General features: G+C 44.5%; 1 protein-coding gene across 1 annotated transcript; it reads left to right on the forward strand.

Moving 5' to 3' along the window:
* Positions 1-2,414: 2,414 nt before the first annotated feature.
* On the forward strand, positions 2,415-16,974 carry LOC307240033 (protocadherin-10-like; the record flags this gene model as incomplete). Its single annotated transcript, XM_080013608.1, has 7 exons — positions 2,415-4,925; positions 6,757-6,818; positions 6,903-7,015; positions 7,238-7,499; positions 9,975-9,996; positions 11,108-13,528; positions 16,879-16,974. 7 exons carry the CDS (start codon positions 2,415-2,417, stop codon positions 16,972-16,974), a joined length of 5,487 nt encoding a protein of 1,828 aa, XP_079869734.1.
* Between the last annotated feature and the right edge of the window lie 6,573 nt (positions 16,975-23,547).

The following is a 23,547-nucleotide window of genomic DNA, read 5'->3' on the forward strand; positions in this document are numbered from 1 at the left end:
TCAAGCACCTGCTCTCATCTGTCCATAATTGATAAAAAAGGGTTTTTGAAGAAGATCCTTTCCCCTGTTTAATACAACATAAAAAGGAGAAGGAAAAGGATAAATGCATAATGCAGTGAGAGTGTGAAGCCTTTATTCTTGACACAGGCTTTGTTCTTGGAGCTGCTTCAATGTGATCTGATAACAATGTTGACATCCGCTTGCATCATCATTTACAAACCATCATTTTGTGGAAGGCGCTCCCGTATAGGTGCTGATGTTTAATTTATGCGGCCCTTTGTCCCTCAGACAAACAGAAATGGAGGATAAGACAAGAGAATATAACACCACATTAATCCCCGGGGGAGTGATGGGATGTTGTTCACCCTGCGTCCCTCAGCGCTGATCCTGAGAAACTGCCCTAAAAGAGGACGACCTGATATTCCAAACAGCCAAATAACCATCGGCGCAGGATGTTTTTCATTTTCCTTTGTGATGATAATTCATTGGTCTCAGAGCGCGTTACAAGCGAAATAAAAAACCCTTTCAAATGTTAACTTTATTACACAAAACCGCGACGGCAAAGCAATTATCCCGACCCTAAGGAGCTTCAGAACAGTAACCTATGCCGCTATAATCCCGGCGCTTTAAAGCCACGCATGCAGTGGTCGGAAACAAGGGAGGATTGCGATCCTACTTTCGGCCTTGGCTGGTGTGTAAGAGGGTAAGTGAAAGGGAGAGTGGGAGGAAAGAGAAGGACACAGACAAAAGGGAGATAATCTCTTTTGTATTTTTGATCCGTAAATGTGGTGTTTGTCCTCTCATCCTGGCCACTTAGTTTGCGCTTTGGGGGTAAGTGGCGGTGGGAAATGCACTTAGGCCGTGAAAGCGGGTCAGCGGAGGAACCACATGTGCATTGCATGGATAGCCTTGGGATTATTTCTCACAAAATGTCTTAATTCCTCTGTTCGCTAATGATCCCGGAAAAATGCCCTCTAATCTCCATTCCATTAATTAAAAAGAGCATGAGCCCACGGAAAAAAAACCTTTGCCATCTGCTGTGGTTTCATTCCAGCAGACAGATTGTGTTTTTCAGCTTTAAACAAGGCGGACGAGGGCTTTGCAGAGCACACGCAATAAAGCAGAGGTGAACTCAACTTGATACATCTTAGAGAGTACGGAGAGAGATAAAACTAAGGTTGCACGGTCGCCTTATAGCCTATTTAACTGTTCTTAAGTGATATGTTTTGCTGTTATCGTGAAGAGGAAATGTTCTGGGTCAAGGTCAAATTGAAGCTGCAAGACCTACAGGCTGCGGTGTTTCATTGAGCTGCAGTTATCACCTCTTGACTCTGTTTTGAATTGAGGCGGTACCACTTCATCTTGAAAAACATTTCACTTTATTTTACACATTTGCATCAGCAATGAGCGTAAAATGTGCCTGATGATTTTGTAATCATCTATGAATGAATTAGCATGTTAAATAGTTTTAATCAAATCAATGTTTGGATTAATTTAGCCCAGAAAAAAAACACCAATCAACTCGAACCATCAAACTAAACATACTTCATGATCTAGCTCTTCATCTATTTAGAGCTGCAATTTAATAGGTCAGATGTACATTAATCATGGTTGATTCATCAAAATATGTTCAGTATCGGATTAACTCTGCAAACTGTGAATGTTTTTGAACGAAATTCATACTTGACACACCCACGTTTGCACATTATTTTGAATTTACAGAAAGGTCATATCATGCAAGTGTCATATTTGCTGCAAAATACAAATTTATGTATGTGAGAGAGAAGTGTGTGAGATGGTGTCTCGCGGGGATTAATGCAGGTGTTGGGTTTTTAGTTGAACATGTTTTGTTTGGAACCTATAGCTTTATATTGGCTTATCTGATCGGAAATAACCTGCAAAACGGGGATTAAAAGCCTCCGTGGTTTTCAGGTCTGCAGCTTAGAGGCTGTGACATGAATCTGATCAGGGCTGGTGGAGACTGGAATTGGAGCAGATGTCGTTTTTCCCACTATACGGGAACAGTAGGGCCAATGAAACTCTCCTGGGCACGCGCGCGTATCATTACGCACCCACGCACACGCGCACACACACACACACACACACACACACACACACACACACACACACACACACACACACACACACACACACACACACACACACAATGCAGAGACAGCAGCTCAGCCCTTGCGCACCGCTGCCCTTTTCTCACACGGACGCAGCGAGGACGCACTGTGCGCTGCTGTTGTCTTACTGCGATTCTCAAGTTTTGGGAACAGTTTTTGATCGTTTTTTTTGTCCTGCACACGGACTCATCTATCCGTACAGAATTGCAGACGCTTCTGGGTATGAAATAGGCTTTTACGCACGGGTTCAGGGGCTTTTACGCACGGGTTCCGGAGCTTCCGAAAATGCTCACAGAGAGAAGACTCATGGGCGCTAGATGGATAGTCTGGTTGTTCATTGCATGTTTGTTCAGTCCAGCTTGGGGACAGATTCGCTATTCTATCCCCGAGGAGCTGGAGCACGGCGCCTTCGTGGGCAACATCGCGGAGGACCTCGGCTTGGACGTGGAGAGGCTCTCCGCGCGCCGGTTCCGGATCGTCTCCGGTGCCAAGAAACAGTACATGGAGGTGAACCTGGAGAACGGGGTCCTGTTCGTCAACGAGAGGATCGATCGGGAGGAACTGTGCGAGCAGGGCTCGTCCTGCTACTTCCACCTGCAGGTGGTGATAGAAAACCCCCTGGAGCTCTACCGGGTGGAGATGGAGATCTTGGACGTGAACGATAACTCTCCGGGCTTCCCGTGGACCGAGTTCAATCTGGACATCTCGGAGTCCGCCGTGCCGGGGTCCAGGTTCCCCTTGGAGAGCGCACAGGACCTGGACGTGGGAACCAACTCTCTGCGCACGTACTTACTGAGCGTGAACGAGCATTTCGTGTTGGACATCCAGACTCGCAGCGATGGCAGCAAGTTCGCAGAGCTGGTCCTGGAGACGCCGCTGGACCGGGAGCGGCAGAGCGCGCACCAGATGGTGCTGACCGCTGTGGACGGGGGCGCGCCTGAGCGGTCCGGGACCGCGCAGATCGATATCACGGTCCTGGACGCCAACGATAACGCGCCCGTGTTCGATCAGTCCTTCTACAGAGTGCGGCTGGTCGAGAACGCGCCCAAAGGCACCGTGGTCATCAAGCTGAACGCGTCCGATCTGGACGAGGGTCCGAACGCGGACATCACCTATTCGTTCAGTGGGCACGCGCCTGTCAAAGTGCGCGAGCTGTTCGCAGTGGATCCGCGCACGGGGGAAATCAAAGTCAAAGGGGTGATCGATTATGAAAAGGCCAGGATGCATGAGATCTACGTCCAGGCTAAGGACAAGGGTCCGTCGGCGGTGGCCGTGCACTGCAAAGTCCTGGTGAACGTCCTGGACAGGAACGACAACCTCCCCGAGGTGATCCTCACCTCCGTGTCCACGCCCGTGCAGGAGGACGCGCCGCCGGGCACCGTCATCGCTGTGATTAGCGTCACTGACCGGGACTCCGGGGAGAACGGGAACGTGGACTGCGAGATCCCGCACCAGATCCCCTTCCAGCTGCACTCCTCCTTCAAGAACTACTACACCCTGGTGACCTCCGACCTCCTGGACCGGGAGGCTGTGGCCGAGTACAACATCACCCTCACCGCCCGGGATATGGGCTCCCCGCCGCTGTTCACCCGCAAAACCATCCTGGTGCAGGTGTCCGACATGAACGACAACGCACCTCACTTCAAACAACCGTCCTACACGGTCTATCTGACAGAGAACAACGCGCCGGGCGCGTCCATCTGCGCCGTCACTGCCCTGGACCCGGATTCGGGTCAGAACGCGTACCTCTCCTACACCCTCCTGGACGGAGACATCCAGGGAATGCCGGTGTCCACGTACGTCTCCATCAACTCGGACAACGGGAACATCTACGCGCTGCGCTCCTTCGACCACGAACAACTCCGAAACTTTCGGGTCACGGTCCAAGCGCAGGACGCGGGTTTCCCTCCGTTACGCGGCAACGTCTCGGTCAACATCTTTATTTTGGACCAAAACGACAACGCGCCTGTCATCGTTGCGCCGTTGCCGCAAAACTCCACCGAGGCCACCGGTGGAGTCGTGCCCAGATCCGTTGACGCCGGGTACCTCGTGGCCAAAGTAGCGGCGACGGACGCGGACGCGGGTCAGAACTCGCGTCTTTTTTACCAGACGCTCCAGGCGACGGACCCGAGCCTGTTCAGCGTGGCGCTGTACACGGGGGAGATCAGGACAGTCCGCCGATTGGTGGAGAAGGACCCCGCCAGGCACAGGCTTGTCGTGCTGGTCAAGGACAACGGACAGCCACCCCTGTCGGCCACGGTCTCCATCATCCTGTCAGTTGTTGACAGCGCGCCGGAGCTGCGGCCCGATCCGGGCGACGCGGCGCTCGGCGCGTCTTACGGCTCCGACTTCTCCACCGTGTGCGTAATGGTCACCCTTGGCGCGGTGTCGCTCACCTTCCTGGTGGCCATCGTCGTCCTGGTCGCTGTAAAGAGCTGCAGGGCCAGACACTCCATCCCAGAATACCACTCCTCCCCTCTGTGTGGCTGCTGCAGGCCTGATCCAGAGACCTCCACCAGCGCGGACATGTTCAAGTCGAACCTGAACGTGCAGATTTCCACGGACCCGTCCGGTGGGAGTGAGTCCCACGGCAACCCCAGTGTTTCCCAGGTTTACTGCTATAAGATGTGTCTGACTCCAGAGTCGTCAAAAAGTGACTTTATGTTCCTCAAACCGTGCAGTCCCATCATGGCGATTCCACAGAATAACGCCAAGAGCAAAGACTATCTGACCTCTGGATGGAGCGCACTGGACAGAAACGAGCTGGCCAACAACAGAGACACGGCCCCAAACGAGGTAACAACACTTTGGAACATGATAACAAAACGAATTCATATTATTCATATCCATAGTATCAGTAAGTCAATTTGAATAGAATGGAAATGGACTTCAAAACTACAGGTGCAGCTCATGCGACTAGTCATGCAATTATGTTATTAATAAGCTACTATTGTGTATCGTAGTTTGCTCTGATCTTTTCTCTCCCAAAGAAGAATTTAGACAATAATAAGCCTGAAACAGGCCGCACGAATTACAGTCTAGGCCAGGGGTTGCAAACCGACATCTAGGGGTCAGTGGAGGTATTGCATGGGTTCCCGCAGCCCCCCCAAAAAACATTATTTTTAATTACTGAATTATACACACACACACACACATACGTACACAACTAACTAAATAACTATATATATATATATATATATATATATATATATATATATATATATATATATATATATATATATATAAATATTATAAGATGGGTATAAACCGATCAGCCACAACATTAAAACCAGTGACAGGTGAAGTGAATAACATTGATCATCTGGTTCCAGTGTCACCTGTCAAATGCTGGGATGTATGAAGCAGCAGGTGAACAGTCAGTTGTTGAAGTTGATGTGTTGGAAGCAGGAAAAATGGGCGTGGTCAGGGTCTGAGCCACTTTGACAAGGAGCACATTGTGATGCTGGACGACTGGGTCAGAGCATCTCCACAAGCACAGGTCTTGTGGCTGTTCCTCATATGCAGTGGTTACTACCAAAAGTGTCCAAGGAAGGACGACCGGTGAACCAGTAACAGGGTCATGGAGCCCAAGGCTCATTGATGCACGTGGGGAGTGAAGTCTAGTCTGTCTGGTTCCATCTCACAGAAGAACTACTGCAGCACAAAGTGTTGAAACAGTGAATGTTGCTGTGGTAGAAAGGTGTAGAACACACAGTGCATGGCAGCTTGCTGCGTATGGGAGCTCACAGTGTCCATGCTGACCCCTGTCCACCCCTGAAAGCACCTACAATGGACACATGAGCATCACAACTGGACCATGGAGCAATGGAAGAAGGTGGAGAATCACCTTTTCTTCTACATCATGTGGACGGACGGGGTTAGGGTCTGATCCGATGGAGCATCTGTGGGATGTGCTGGAACAACAAGCCTGATCCATGGGGGCCCCACCTCCAACTTCCAGGACTTATAGGATCTGCTGCTAACGTCTTGATGCCAGATACCACAGAACACCTTCAGAGTCTGGTGGAGTCCATGCCTCCACCTCACAGCTGTTTTGGTGGCACGAAGGGGTGCTACACAGTATTAGTGGTGACTAGTGGTGGTTTGAATGTTGTGGCTGATCAGTGTGAACTCCCCCTCACTAAGGAAGGGCAGTATTTTTAAATAGTCTAATGAGTTTTATTTATGTGGGATTTTGAGTTTTTATCAGCGAGGTTTAAGTTAAATGTTAAACCACAGAGCACTATTATAAGCATATAAAGACTGCACATTAAATACAATTTATTTTTATTCAGTGTTCCAAATCTATCATGAATAAAATGTATTTTTTTACCTTTTTTTGCAGCATTAGGTTGAACCACAGCTTTATTAAAACCAAAGTTACTGTAGATAGTTAGTTCGTTTGGGTGAAATGTTTATTCTTCATTTGATGATTTGTTGTTTATTCATGGTGAAGGCTCATGGTTTCACAATTTGGGATAGAGTTTGCAAATTATATTGAAAAAAAGGAATCACACTGAATGAACCGCAGTATTGTTTAAACATATTCAGTGCATTTAACAGCCAAACCCTGCTTTGTTTGAACTGCTACCTGATTCACCACATCGCTATGTATTTGAATCTTCAGCTCCGGCATGCAAACAAGGACTGGACTTTAACAAAGAACCAAAGGAACTCTGCTTACAAGAGGTACTGCACTGCTGTTTATAATTCATTTCAACCCCCCCCCCACACACACACACTCTCTCACTCTTTTGGTTCTTTTCTCTCCAGGTATAGTGCAGTCAACATGGAGGCTACTCTTCCTCGGCACCTAAAGCACGACACTGAGGATTACTCCTGCTCCGTGGCTCCACAGTACTGGACCTGGGGAAACCACATGCGTGGTGGGTGTCGCTCTGTGGAACTGAGACCAGAGGAACATTTGGGCTGAACAGAAGGAATATTTTATTAGATGCACAAATGTATAATGAAATGAAAACAGAATAAAAACATGAAAATCGAAAATAAAGCCACGTGCAATGTAGCATGCAGCATTTTGGGAGAAACCAAGTATGAGTGACTGTGTGTGTGTGTGTGTGTGTGTGTGTGTGTGTGTGTCTCCGCAGACTGCAAGATGACCTTCCAGGAGGATTCGGCTCCAAACTACTCATGGGCCCCTCAGTACACCCGGCCCCCGGCCCCCGCACAGCAGCAGCCCCCCCTGGACTACCAGCACAACGTGTACATCCCGGGGACCCCGTCGGGGTACTGCACCCTCAAGCCGGCGCCCCGGGGGGAGCTGGACGTCTACAACTCCTTCTCCACTTTCGGGAAGAAGAGGTTCCTCTCCAGCTACGAGCAAACTTTGGAAAGAGACGACGGTTTAATGCTCTCCAACACGGACATCTTTAAATAATACTTCTAAAAGAGTGATATTCAAACTGTGCGGCGTCCCACCCCCTAGTAGTAAAATTAGGCCTTTAATATATCATTTAAAGACTCATTTGACTGATGATGACTAATTCTATTTTAATAGCAATTTATCAGAGTTTCTAAATCTAACAGGGTAATAGTTAATTAATTAAAAATAATATAATAATATAAATGTGTTCATATTTTAATTAATTGTTGTTATTTGTTTTCATTATTGTTATATATTTTTCATTAGCTTGAACCTTTCTTCCCTGTAAGCCTGCATACAAGCCACAAATGAATGTGACTGCTGGACCTGGTTTACTGTAAACTACGTTTGTTTGCATGACACATGACTTATTTGTACTTTATTTGGGGGGTGGAGGGGGCGTCACGTCCTTCAAATCCTCGGGAGGGGGGGCAAAACAAAGTTTGAATATCACTACGCTAAATGTATAACTGAGTAATTATTCCCACCATCATTATCCATAATTCTGTTTGAAAGAGGCAGCCACTCTGCCATTTTACTTCCATGTGTGGACATCGTTGTGGGACTTTGTTCATGTTTTTCCTATGGAATTAGATTGCAAAACCCACACATACTGTACATACCAAGTTGAACTTCTCTAGACATTCTCTCCTGTTATCATACTCAAGATGTGTGATTTATGTCTATAATTCACTCAACTATAATTTACTTTTTACAGTCAGTGTGATCTAGAGTTTTCAATTGACGAGATTCATTCAGTGCTTTACATACTTATTTACAGCAGTGCTCATTTCTCCAAAAAAAGCCTTTGTATAGATGGAATGTAAATAAATATATCCTAAACTATGTTTGAAAGTGTTCATTTCATCATTTCACAATTAAATGTATTTAATTATTACAAAGTGTAGAATCTCATATATCAATTAAATAGATTTGATTAAATAAATAAATAAGATAAATATGACAAATAAATATGATAAATACGATTTTAAAAAGCATGACTCAGATTGTCGGTTCAGAGTTGGGACCCAGTGATAATTTTACCAATTCAGCTTTTGAACAGATCAGTAGATATTGTTTTGAGCTTTATATACGTTATTGCACAAAATATTCTTAGGGATGAACTTTCTGCTAGTTTGAGCACTTTGCTGCCGCTGTGTGCTTTGGCTTTGTGCCGGTGCCAGTTTTATTACACTGAGCACCAGGCCCAAGAAACGTAAATAATGTCATTTCAACCAACTTAATGCTCACAAAGGTTTTATTGACTCGTTAGTACTTAAGCAAATGATCTATTTTGGCTATATCTGTGCCAACGTCAGAGACTAGAAACAGGAAGTGGCGTCGCTTCCCAACGACAACCTGCCCTAGCCAATGTTACACTTTGGATGTTCTGTGGCAAATGCAAAAGAAGGAGTGTTAAACCAAATGTGATATCACACTCGTGTGACTATAATGATTTATTTAGACATTAAGGACTCTGACAAGAAAATAAAACCCCTTTCCTCTCAGGGAAAGCCTCTTGAGCACTAATAACTGTCAAATGGCCTCTTTTTAGTCCCTTCAGGTGTGACTCAAGCAGAGACCAGGCTGGTGCAGCAAACCTCGCGATGCCACATCAATTGGTCGACTTTCCTCTACCGAGAAGGTTTGAAGTCAAAAATATATCATATGTGTTGATTAATTTATCTTTTTTCGACAGATTCTCCAAATGGATTCATATCATTAGAATGGTAATATACAGTAAATCAACTATACCTTTTATCGAAAAGATGTTGGGTGAGTATGTGGCTCTCTGCACTCATCTATACTGAATACTGACCTGATTGCCTTGAAATGTAAAGCTCAAACAGTTCCTTCCATTTATTTTTATTTTTGATATACTTGGGACATTTCGAATCTGGAAACATAATGAAAACATTATAGAAATAAGTGGCCATCCTTCACTCATACTGATATATAAGTGTCCACACTGAGGATTCTAGTCCCTGATGGACATGATATCCCCCATACAGTATATACATGCATATATACATCCATACAGTATGTACATGCATATACTGTATACATCCATACAGTATATACATGCATATATACATCCATACAGTATGTACATGCATATATACATCCATACAGTATGTACATGCATATATACATCCATACAGTATATACATGCATATAAACTGAATGTAGGTCAAACCACACGCAGTGATCATAGATTCATAAAGTTTTCCTCCAAGGCTTGTACAGAAAGCTGGATCACTGTTTAGTGTCTATATTTGCTTTTTTCTGAGGGCGCAGCAGCAGCAGCAGCAGCAGCAGCAGCAGCAGCAGCAGCAGCAGCAGCAGCAGCAGCATCTCATCTCTCACCTCATCTCTCACCTCATCTCTCATCTCATCTCATCTCTCACCTCATCTCTCATCTCATCTCATCTCTCATCTCATCTCTCACCTCATCTCTCCAGAGCTCATTGTCTCGGGCATGACGTAATGTGACGACAGAACAAAGCATTTGGTGGGGGCTTCACGCTCGCCATCTACTGGCCAAAGTGGGTTACTACACCCCAGCCAGCGTGCTTTTGAGAGCATGCGTACTGTTTAAATGAAAAGAATATGTCAAGGAAAATTACACTTTTAAGTATTAGGCGAAACAGTATTCTAATCAAACATGAATAAAATACCCCTTCCAGTATAATGTATCACTAAAGACTCTAATATCTCTCTTTATACTACTGTATTCCATGATGGATGACAGCGTAAGCACTATCCTTAAAATGTACAATAACGTTATCTGTAATTATTATAATTTCTAGGCAGTAATGAAGCACTGAATGTATATATATATACTTACACTTTTAAGCATTTATTTAATTACACCATTGACTCTGAGGGTGTATTTTGTTTTAGAATCATTCCAAGAGCACCAGCGGCCATAGGACATGGCTGTGGTTATGGTATTTAGTATTTCCAAATGTATTCTTGTAGTTTGCACTGACCATTGCATTTTTATGGTTAATTTTTTTATTCACAGCAAACTGAACATTATACATGAACATGATATTCCTCTGATCCCATGTTTCACAACAAAGAATGTCTCCTTCTAAAACAGGGTTATTAATTCATTGTTTCTTTATGTAATGGTTTATGGTGTTTGTTAGCAAACACTTTTTGCATATTGTTTTTTTTTGTAGTAGTAGTAGTTGTTGATTTCGGGATTTTAGTGTATATATGCTTCCATGCCGAACTACATTTCCCAGAGAATGAAGAAAAAAAGGAGGGCGACGCTGCGGACCCCCGTGCAACTACTCCACGGTCGCCTGAGGGTGCCGCGGAGCCCGGGTTGGGAACCCAGCGTTCAGCTGCGGAAGGCGTGCAGTTCCCCGGTGCTTAAAGGGAACGAGGCCACCGGATTAACGAAACCCCGACCACGCCACCGCACGCTGCGTGCACGTCGCCGCGGCGCCTCATCCATGCACATCAGCACCAGCACCATCAGCACCACACCGGCCTGCAGCTGGAGGCGGGGATCCGGGAATGGCAGCGGCAAGAAGACCTGATCATTCATCACCTTAATCCCTGAGGCTTTTTTTGGGGGGAGAATAATATAATCATGCCGCGGTGGGTCGTGTCTCTGTGTGCGCTCGCCGCGCTGTGGGGCTGCGCCCTCGGCATCACTCGGTACTCGGTCCCGGAGGAGATGGAGGAGGGCTCCTTTGTCGCCAACCTGGCTGCGGATCTGGGACTGGACGTCCGCAGCTTGACCCAACGCAAAGTCAAGCTGGACGCGATCCAGAGCAAGAGCCACCTCGACATCAACAGAGAGACGGGGGAGCTGTTGGTCCGGGAGAGGATCGACAGGGAGAGCATCTGCATGAGCAAAACCTCCTCCTGCTTCCTCAAGATGGACGTGATACTGGAGAACCCCATACGCATCTTCAACGTCGAACTGGAAATAATGGACATTAACGACAACGCGCCGGTGTTCCGGAGGAGGACCATGCAACTGGACGTCTCGGAGGCGACCCCTCCCGGCGAGAGGTTCTCCCTGACGAACGCTGTGGATGCCGACGTGGGAGCCAACTCCATCAAGACCTACTATCTCAGCGAGAGTGAGTATTTCAGCATCGACATCCAGACCGGCAGCGACGGCTCCAAATACGTGGACCTGGTTCTGAACAGTAGGTTAGACAGAGAAGAGCACCCCAGCCACAACCTCATTCTAACAGCGGTGGACGGGGGCGTGCCCGCCCGCTCCGGCACCGCCAGCATCATCATCAATGTTCTGGATATCAACGACAACGCCCCCCGCTTCAGCAAGCCCGTCTACACCGTCAATGTGACGGAGAACTCATCCATAGGCTCGCTGGTGTTGACTCTGAATGCCACGGATTTGGACGAGGGCGAAAACGCAGAGCTGGTTTATTCCTACACGCTGTACACGTCTGAGAAGACCCAAGAAGTGTTCTCACTGGATCCCAACACCGGGGAGGTGAAGGCCAAGGGCGCCATCGACTACGAGGAGAGTCAAAGTTTCGAGATGCACGTCCAAGCCCAAGACAAGGGGTCCAACCCGCTGTCCGGACAGTGCAAAGTGATGGTGCACATCACGGACCTGAACGACAACTACCCAGAGGTCACCATCAAGTCCCTGAAGACCAGGGTGGCGGAGGACGTCCCGGTGGGGACACTGATAGCGGTGATCAGTGTCCGTGACAAGGACTCGGGGATGAACGGTGAGGTGGAGCTCACCCTAAATCAACAAGCCTTGTTGCCTTTTGTTCTGAATAAATCTTCAGAAGATTACTTTGAGTTGCTGGTGTCTCGGCCACTGGACAGAGAGGTGATGAGTAAATATGACATCACACTCAGAGTGAGGGACCACGGCTCCCCGCCCTTGGCTGACAACGAGACCATCACTTTGGAGGTCCTGGACATCAACGACAACGCTCCAACTTTCCACCAGTCACTGTACACCATCCATGTGGTGGAGAACAACGCGCCGGGGGCACTGCTGACATCCCTGAGCGCCTTTGACCCAGATCTCAACGAGAACCAGTACTTAGTTTATTTCATAATGGAGAAGGAGATTGCAAACACGTCCATGTCGATGTTGTTCTCCGTCAACCCCGAGAATGGAAACCTCTACGGCCTCAAGACCTTTGACTTTGAGATCGAGAGGGAGTTCTTCTTCCACATCGAGGCCAGAGACTCCGGCGTTCCTCCGCTCGGCACCACCGCCCAGGTCCGTATCGTCATCCTGGATCAGAACGACAACGCTCCCCTCATCGTGTCGCCCTGGCGGGCGAAAGGCTCCGTCATCGAGCAGGTCATTCCAAGGTCAACGGACAAGGGCCACCTGATCACCAAAGTGATCGCCATCGACGCCGACTCGGAGCAGAACTCCAGGGTGACGTATCAGCTCCTTCAGGTCAGCGACTCCACGCTCTTCAGCCTGGACCAGTACAACGGAGAAATCCGCACGACCAGGATGTTCAGTTACAGAGACCCGCGCCAACAGCGACTCGTGATCATTGCCAAAGACAACGGCGAACCCGCTCTGTCCGCCACGGTCACCATCAAGATATCAACCATAGAACACGTCATGTCGTTCTCGGAGACCACCGAGGTCCCGATCGAGTACGACGTCTTCACGGATCTCAACCTGTACCTGGTGATCGGTTTAGGGGCTGTTTCCTTTCTGTTGCTGATCACAATATTGGTCATCATCGTTTTGAAGTGCCAGAAACCCAAGCCCAAGCCCCTGAAGATGCCGCCGCCGAACAGGAACAGTGTCATCAGCAGGAACAGCATCATCAGCCAGAGGAGCTCCACCATCGCAGACTCCACCCTCATCTCCAGCGATGCCTACTGGTACAGTTTGTTCTTGGCTGAGACCAGGAAGGGAAAGGTGGTGGTGAGGCAGCCCATAGTGCCAAAAGGAGCCGGCTACTTCGTGTCCAGTATACCCAGGAGCATCGGACCCACGGAGACCAGCGACTCCAGGGCGTCCACGCTGCAGGTATGTACACCGCCCAGGCGGAGGCCTGCTGCTCCCACTGGGCCTCACGACACCGGATCCAGATGATGGTGCATTTGAAAATGCCTTGAAAGAAACAAATGACAACTGTCCAGCCTGAGTATCACACCCTGGTGTTGTTCTCATTCAATATATAAAGATTCACATAAAACGCTAAATTAAAGAATGAAGGTGGTTGAACTGAATAAGGTCAATGAGGAAAAATGACATTTTCCTTTGGTTACTTGTTTCTTTCCACTGCTTTCATCTCCTACTCTCATCTGGGTTTTCTTAAGGCCCGCGAGTCCAAAACATCCCAGTTGAAAGACGAGCAAACCTCTCCATCACTTGGATCACGTCGTGTTTTCATCATCGTTGATACAATTTCTCTTCATTTATTGATCGATCAATCATTCGTATCAGTAGAGTATCAAACTGTACAAACTGTGTGGATGAATATTTAACATGGTGATTGGACCACGTCTCCACCGTGGCCGTGTCAAAGTCGCAAAGTCAATCCGCCTGGAAAAGCTGTATTTTGGGGGGATCCAGACACAGCTGAACGTACGATGCACCGATCTGCACTTTGAGCTGTAACTTCCCGAAAACCTTCATGCATGAATGTGTCCACTTCCTCTGACTACAGCACACACCACTGAACACTTCTCTTTTTCTATCCCTCTACTCTTAAGTTCTCAAAATGAAAGGAACTCCATTCTGCGACAGGAGGTATGAGGCTGAGTCACCACATCGCACAACAACCTCCCCCAAAATGTATTTGTTGCAAAGTTGTTGACTTTATTTTCTTCTGGCAACTGATGGTTTAACTGTTACATGTCTAAGTACACACACACACACACACACACACACACATACACACACACACACACACACGTACACACACACACACACACACACGTACACACACACACACACACACACACACACACACACACACACACACACACACACGTACACACACACACACACGTACACACACACACACACATACACACACACACACACACACGTACACACACACACACACACGTACACACACACACACACACACACACACACACACACACACACACACACACACACACACACACACACACACACACACACACCCTTTGCACACACATGCTTGTTTTTGTTTTTATGTTTTGTCTTTTTTGGAAGACATGAGGTCACATCCAGTCTTCAGCCCAAGCCTCCATCTCTGCTCTGGTGGTGCAGTTGGTAAAGCATTGAAGGTGTTATCATGCCAAGTAGGAACCTGCACCACCTACACCTTCCTTCATACTAATAGTGGAGGGTGTATTTGGGACGGCTGGGCATAATCACACTTTTTTTTAATTTAATTTAATTTTTTTCAATTCCTGGTCCCCCCCCCCCCCACACACACACACACTCCTCCGCCCGCACAGGGACGTAGAGAGCTGTGACGTGGTCGCTCCAGCCCCACGGTGATGCCTGTGCATGCCTCCAGAGTACTTAAAGGAAAACTCCCGTATTCAACTGAGCACTACCTTCAATCTGATTGGAAAAATAAACCAGAGTTTTCCTTTAACTTATTTCTGCTCTCTGTTCGTTCCTCTTTTCAACTTTTCAACTCGATGAAAGTGACGACGCGTGATGAGTCGTACACCAGCACCATGTCAAGGAATAGCCACAGATTTTCACCTTTTTATTCAAATAGAATTATTTCTGCATCTGCATATCACTGAAACTCAGCAGAAGGAGCCTTCAGTACTGGTAGTGACCAGTACCCACAAATGGGGACTCAGGTTTATTGCACTGCATGAGCAATAGATTTAGATTTACATTTAGATTTTTCTATTTCAGCGTACAGTTTTTGGCTAATGCTTTGTTCTCTATTTCAAGCAGGAGTTGCCATAAAGCAAAAGAAGAGCAGCTTTACCCCGGACAGTTTATCCAACTTCTCCTCCACCTTTGGCTTTCTCCCCCTCCTCATCCTCCGTCATGCATGGATCTGCATGACTTTATCAAGTACCCCTTGCGGAAGTATTGAAAATTGAGCATTTTTCTAATGATTATCTTTACAAAGCTAAAGCAGACTTGTGTTGACTTAACCTCATCTTGACTCGGCGACACCCGGTGACGTGGGGGAAACGTCCATCCCTCCATGGAAGTACGGAACATTCCTGAAGCCGTGAGAGCTCATCTGTGTTCTGTGTTTCTATCGATTACGAGCAGCTCACCGTGTGAGTTTCTATCAAGTCAACTCTTCAAACTGCTCCAAATGCACATGTGAATCAGGGTTAAAAATAAAATAAATCTTCCATGTAATTCTTCCAACACTGTAATGCAGCTGCGCATTGACAATTTTGCTGGCATTTTACTTTAATTGAAAAATATATATATATATATGTATATTGCTTCATAAGAGTAGTATACAATATACGATACCATACTATACATACATATACTGTTTACAGTATAGTAAATATATATACACAGTATAGTATATATATGTGTAGGCTACACTAACCTTTTTCCTGTAAACAAGTAATTCAAGAAATTGGAAACACTTTTCCATTATAATGTCATCCAGGGTCTACATTACATTTTTAAACCTTTTAAGAGTAATATTACGCTAAATAATAAAAAAAAAAAAAAAATAAATAAATAAATGTACTTCATTTCATACAAATAAGAGCAACAAAAACATGGACATTTCAGTGCTTATTTTGTAACAAAAAAAAATACCACAAAAGTATGAATTATTTCAGTGTATTTCTGTTGACATTTATACACTGGAATATATTTTTTCGATGGCAATGTGTTTTAGGATTTTCTTTTTAATATATAAACATACAGTATACATTATGTGAGGTTTTTTACCGCTGCTTTTGTGAGGATCTTATGGGATTCGGTGTCGCATATTTTGTAGTTTATGTTCTTCCGTAGTTTTGATCCTGTGCATAGAGTTGGATAATTTGGAAGTGGAGTCATTGACCTTGAAGCCGCACTGTGGCATCACTGTAGCGCTCAGCAATACAACACGGAGAACTCCCACAATACTGCAAAGTGCTTTTATATGGTAGAAAGCAGGTCAGGTCAGAGACGGGGGAAGGAGAGGAAAATGACAGAATCTCACATTCTCATCAGTATTGAATGTTCCAGGATCAAAGAAATAAACCAGAAATAAAAAAAATAAAAAAAAGAGATATGATTACGGGCGTCCTACTTAGCATTTCATCAGACTTGTTCCTATAAGCTATACAACACCCAGGGATTTTTCTATTTAATTTAACATATGTTGTTTCTTTCCTGTTTTATTCTATATTTATAAGTATTTAAGATCTTCTTCTTCTTCTTCTTCTTCTTCTTCTTCTTCTTCTTCTTCTTCTTCTTCTTCTTCTTCTTCTTCTTCTTCTTCATCTTCTTCTTCTTATTATTATTATTATTATCTTACCTGGTAAACTCTCTAACACTGCCCTTGTTTTCCCCCTTATTTCTGTTCCGTGATATATTATGACTGAATGTGACATCTCTAAATGCAGAATTGAGTTGAGTCAACATTAGAAAAAGACTAATCTAATTGCACAAGTAAAAAAATGAAAAACAATGAAAAAACAACCACTTATTGTATATGCTACTTCTGTGCCTTGTGCATTTTAACAGGGAATGTCACTTGTGATCTGAAACATGTCCTGAATGCCAATTTTCGTTCCGGTCGTGATTATCACCATGGAAACCGATGTTCTCCTTTCAATCCGGCTCTCCAAAAACCACTTTATACTCTGTGTATTATTCTTGTTTTGGGGTTTTTTTATACAGTGCAATTTTTTAATAACGGCTTTATTTACTGTGATTTATTGATTGATTGGCGCAGGGTGTTTTGTGCTGCCTGCTTTGACATAACTGAAAAACGTGTTGCTTCTTATTTGTGCGCAGTTTACTACTAGTTGTTTATTTTGCTAATTTGTCAGTCTGACTGTACATGTTAAATTTAAGAGCAAGGAAAAAGAAAAAAACAAGTTATGCAATTCTGTATAACTCTGTGACAGTGGAGTGAGGGAACTGTGTTATTTTTTAATTCGTTTTTTTGTGTGTGGTTTATTTGGCCTAAATGTTCTGCCTGATCATGCAGATTTGAATAAAAATCTTTTAATCTGGGTTTTCCCTTTTCCCTTCTGTGTGTTTTCAATGAAATGTGTGATTAGATTCAAGTTATCAAAAGTAAATTTCCTACTCTGTGTTTACCACCTTTGCTCTCTCTCTCCCTCTCCCTTCCTCCCTCTTGTTTTTAGTCTCTCACACCCACAAACAGTGACACACACACACACACAGAAGAAAGAGATACACAAGTTGTGACCTAGTTTCTCACTATAGCACTGGGTATTAATTTGGGGAAATAGAAATAGAAAATAGAATAGAAGGTGTGCCTGCAGAGCAAATTACACAAGGAGGCACAAATAAAAGCTTTGTCAGGATTATGTATTCCCCCATATTTTATGTGAGTCGCTAAACCGCAGCCTCTGCATTTAAAAACATATGAAATAAGGCGGAATATCACTTTCCTTCATTTAGGATTGTTTTTGTGTGAGACATCATTACAATTAAAATGTACCTCTACATATCTAGACAAGGGACAAATAAAAATCTTGAATCTTGAATCTTGAAGGGGTTCAAGCAGCAGCAGCAATTAGACAGTGTGATGCACTCTTGTCACATTTTGTATTATTAATTTATTATGAAATGAAAATATAACTTAATTTAGCTTTTGTTTTAAAAACATCAAGTTTGCCAGGTATTGATCCTAGAAAGTACTAAAGTGTGAATATATACAGTATAACGAATTCCAGAAGTTTCTGCTGCCATAATGACACTGATACAATATAAAAATATGATAATATCGTATTCCTAACTCCAAAAATCACTTTCCAGGAAGGTAGGTCGACCAAATATCCCTTATTTGTCAGGATGTGTACTGGCAATAGAACCCAAATGCAGACAAGGGAAGCAGACAGATGTTTTTCAGTTTTTACTACAGCCTGGGGAATGTTACAGGTTTAGGTGAATCCAGGAAGAACGGGCAGACAGGCTGGCAGAGGAAGCTGACAAACTGGTGCTGGACAGACTGTATGATCCAGAACAGGCAACACGGGAACAGGTAGCACTGGAACAGGTAACACGAACAGGTAACACTGAACAGGTAACACCAACAGGTAACACTGGAACAAGTAAACCTAACAGGTAACACTGGAACAGGTAACACTGGAACAGGTAACACCGACAGGTAACACTGGAACAAGTAAAACAAATAGGTAACACTGGAACAGGTAACACTGGAACAGGAAACACTGGAATAAGAAACCCTGGAACAGGAAACACTGGAACAGGAAACACTGGAACAGTCAGACAGAGAGAGAGAGAGAGCGAGAGAGAGAGAGAGAGAGAGAAACAACCACCAGATACTCACATTTACACCACAATTGAATAAGGGGAAAATAAACTAAAACCACACACACAGAACCCACAGGAGCAGGCTGGGCAGGTGTGACATTATTATTATTATTATTATTACTATTATCATCATCATCATCATCATCATCATCATCATCATCATTATTATTATTATTATTATTATTATTATTATTATCATCATCATCATCATCATTATCATCATCATTATTATTATTATTATTTCTCTTATTATTACTATTGCTCCCAGCCTGTACTCTGCTCAGGAGGATAGCCAGGTAGGTTATTACTTATTTTACTTTATTTTGTAGAGCTGTCTATAACCGTATATATTTTAAGAATATATTTGTGAACTTTACTTTGTGTATATTTGTGCCTCTTCCTCCGTACTTCATGTTCACCACTGAGCTGCTGCAACGCCTGAATTTGTCCTGGAGCAGACATCCCAGCCTTAACTGTAATGTATTCTTTCAACAGAAAACAAAAGTTCCTCCAGGGTAGAGCCTTTTTATGGGTCTGGTGAGATGGAAACAGAAAGCAGATGAGTGTCTCTAATGGTTTTGTCCTTTCCAAGCTCTTTAGAAACTCTGCACATAAGAGAACACATAACATTCCGGTCCTCATATTCCCCTGGGACACTCGGGTTACGTTGGGTTGGTGGCCGCTTACCACGACACCGTTCTCCGGAGGTCTCCATTCCACCATCCACTTCTTGAGTTGGAACAGACTGAGAGTCAGAAATAGACAGGTAGGTCAGTTGTAATTAGTACATTAGCAGGAGTATTGTTATGTCCAGTATCAAAGTAACACATAGTACTGCTTGTGACAGACTCCTCCAACTTCATTTACTACAAGTGGTGCTGTCCATGGTGCTGAAAGCCTTCCCTCACTCCCTAGCTGCTTTGGAGTGCTGACCTTCTGCCATGCCACATATATTATAGACAGACAGACAGACAGACAGACAGACAGACAGACAGACAGACATAGATCGTCCATGTTTGGTATGCTGACATCATTTTGAAAACTGTTCCTTGTTTTTGTGAACATGCACCAGCACTTCCTCACTATTTGACCTTGTTGGACATCTGTTAGAGGTCAGTTAAATGTGCAAATTGTCAGACCTCTTTCTGCTGCCACACAGCACCTGGGTTCGATTCCCGCTTGGGGTTCGATTCCCAAATAGCAGCCTTTCTGTGTGGAGTTTGCATGTTCTCCCTGTGCTCACATGGGGTTTCCTCCACCTAACGTCAGTAAAGACCCCCACCTAAAACATGCAGACTCATCCTCTGACCAGCAATGGACACTCGTCACCAGCGTCCACGAATGCTGCCCACTGCTCCTGGCTGCCCCCCGGAGGAAGGACAAGCCAAGGATGGGTTAAACGCAGAGGCCTCATTTCCCCGGCACCATCCAAAGCATGTGGTGTGCTGGGTGACAATTAAAGATTCTTCTTCTTAACTGCTAATTATCAATCAATTTGACTCACTGTATTTGTAATTGGATTTGTAATTGATATGTTGTTCTTGAAAATTGAACGTCATCTTGGAGGCTTAAGCTCGTTCTCATCAGCATGAAACTGATCTTTGGGGCCCTCTGTCTGTGTCAGGTGTTGTTTGTGTAAGACATTTCCAATTTGACTTATCTGAATGGAACACTTAGTGTAGTTATTGATAATAAACTTGGGTCAGGGGATTGAAGATTTTTTTTGATAGCTCCCAAACATTCGTAGAATTTCACATCTTGGCAGATGTGTGCCCTCCTGTGGGCACAGAAGTGTGAGTGCTGGAGACGGCCTGCGGACGCTTCACCCATTTGTAGCAGTGGGTCAGAGCAGTGGAGAACAGTGTGCTGGGATCAGGGGCCACCACGCACAACGAGGTTGACGCTCTCGTAAACCCAGAGCCTCGCACTCCGGCCCTGGTAGTGAGGTCATCAGAAAGTGCCTCGAATCATGGTGCTTGGGCGAAGTTCAGTGGGAGGTTTCATCAGTGTCATCTCCCGGCTGGGTCTGTGGCGTGGGCTGATAAAAGGGTGGGATGTGATTAAAGGATAGGTATGCCTTTTTCCAAGGTTCTTATTATATTTGGTTCCCGTCATTTTGAATGGTTCGTAGCACGACCAGCAGACGGCAGTCATTTTGCAAAAGGATATAATACCTTTTAATGTGAAATGATGCATGTTTTCCAATGTAGTTGTATGGCTTCCTTTAGTTCCATGGTTACTGTAATCTAATAAAATGGAATGTACTGTCATTTAGTCTAGTCTAATATGATATAATATGAACCTACCCCTTACATTTAATAAAATAAGATCAAAAACAACAACAACAATATTGCAGTTGGATGGTTCACATCATGGTGGTGACATTGTTGAAGCAGAGGAGGATTTAATGCTCCTCTGGTGGTTCTTATTAATTCCAGGCCATTGGCAGGTGTGTGTGTGTGTGTGTGTGTGTGTGTGTGTGTGTGTGTGTGTGTGTGTGTGTGTGTGTGTGTGTGTGTGTGTGTGTGTGTGTGTGTGTGTGTGTGTGTGTGTGTGTGTGTGTGTGTGTGTGTGTGTGTGTGTGTGTGTGTGTGTGTGTGTGTGTGTGTGTGTGAGAGAGAGAGAGGGAGAGTGAATGTTCAAATCCAACCATCCTTTCTCTAGGAATGATCCATTCCATTTGTCATATTCACAACCTTCAGGTCCCAGATATACAGTGTTAAATTGTATTTTAGGCCTTTTGCCTCGTCGTCTCATGAAGTTAAGTTCATAGAATCTTACAACATGATGCTCTAAAATATCACATGACTTTAATCGGAGCGTGTGCTGTTGCCAATAGTCGACACATGCCATCAGATTGACTTCTTCTTTGTGCATTTTGCCTTCATGCACAGGAATGGGAGTGAAAGTCGTGTGAATTATTAATATCCTAATATATAACTGAACACTTTTGACATTGACATTACAGAGCGGGCGTTAACCGGGTTCAGCAATTTTTCGAGGGGTCTGTGGAATTTGTCTCAATAAAGGCCGGCATGTCTTAAACCATAGGTACACTGATCAGCCACAACATTAAAACCAGTGACAGGTGAAGTGAATAACATTGATCATCTGGTTCCAGTGTCACCTGTCAAGGGCTGGGATGTAGGAGGCAGCAGGTGAAGAGTCAGTTGTTGAAGTTGATGTGTTGAAGCAGCGTAAGGATCTGAGCCACTTTGACAAGGAGCACATTGTGATGCTGGACGACTGGGTCAGAGCATCTCCACAAGCACAGGTCTTGTGGCTGTTCCCGCTCTGCAGTGGTTACTACCAAAAGTGTCCAAGGAAGGACGACCGGTGAACCCGGCGACAACAAGGCTCATTGATGCACGTGGGCAGCCAAGTCCAGTCCGTCTGGTTCCATCCCACAGAGGAACTACTGCAGCACAAAGTGGTGAAAATAAAATGTATATATATATTTTTTTTTTTAATGGAAATTTTACTCCGAGGTGAAGATTAAATTATTAAACTAAGAAATTAATTAATTGATAAATAAGTGCTTTCTTTGTCAGAATCTTCTCCTTATAATAATGATAATAATAATAATAATAATAATAATAATAATAATAATAATAATAATAACAATAACAACAATAATGATAATAATAATAATAACAATAATAATAATAATTATAGCAAATAATATTGTCATCTTTCCATTATTATTAGTATTATTTTTAATATTATTATTATTATATGTAAGCAGCCATGACTCATAGATAATTCAGAGGAGCAGTTATGTTCTTCACCTCTTTCTACACTTGTCGGCCCAGTAATGTGCCCTGCTCAGGGCTATCAGGGCAGCCTCTCCAGCGCCAGCTGTTGTGACCGACTTAGTTCCTCTGCTGATCAGCTCTGGCCTGGGGTTATACGTCAGTACCACACTGTGGTACTGACAGTAATTCACTATTTTTAGGGATAGAACGGCTTATATTGAGTCCACAGGTTACAGGGAAATTGTTGCTTTTCTCGCTCTATCTCTCTTGCTTTCTGTAACAGCCATGATGTGAGTTTTACATATTTTCACGCTCATTAAACCGCCCAGTGCCCTCGTAGGCTCTGTGAATTCAGACAGTGTCGACCTTGACGACACATCACTCCAGACAAAATAGAGACGCTGCACCCATAATATAGAGCAGCTGACCAAACATACAGCTTCCTGGTTATGGTATGGATTGTGGGGTTTGATACAGTGTGGTATGGCATGGTATGTGGTATAGTATGGTATGGTATGGCATAGTATGGCATAGAATGGCATGGTATGGCATGGTATGGCATGGTATGGCATGGTATGGCATGGTATGGCATGGTATGGCATGGTATGGCATGGTATGGCATGGTATGGCATGGTATGTGGTATGGTATGGGGTATGGTATGACGTGGCATGGCATGGTATACACAAACATCTAATTTAACTTAATTCAGTTTGCTTTTTCTTTTTTATTTAATTGCCTTCTATTAATGTAAAGTCATTTAAGTTGAATGTTCTGCATGACAGGTGCTATGCAAATAAAGGTTATTATTATTTATGATAACAATAATGTAA

The sequence above is a fragment of the Zeus faber genome (assembly GCF_960531495.2).
Source record: "Zeus faber genome assembly, chromosome: 14".
NCBI classification, from domain to species: domain Eukaryota; kingdom Metazoa; phylum Chordata; class Actinopteri; order Zeiformes; family Zeidae; genus Zeus; species Zeus faber.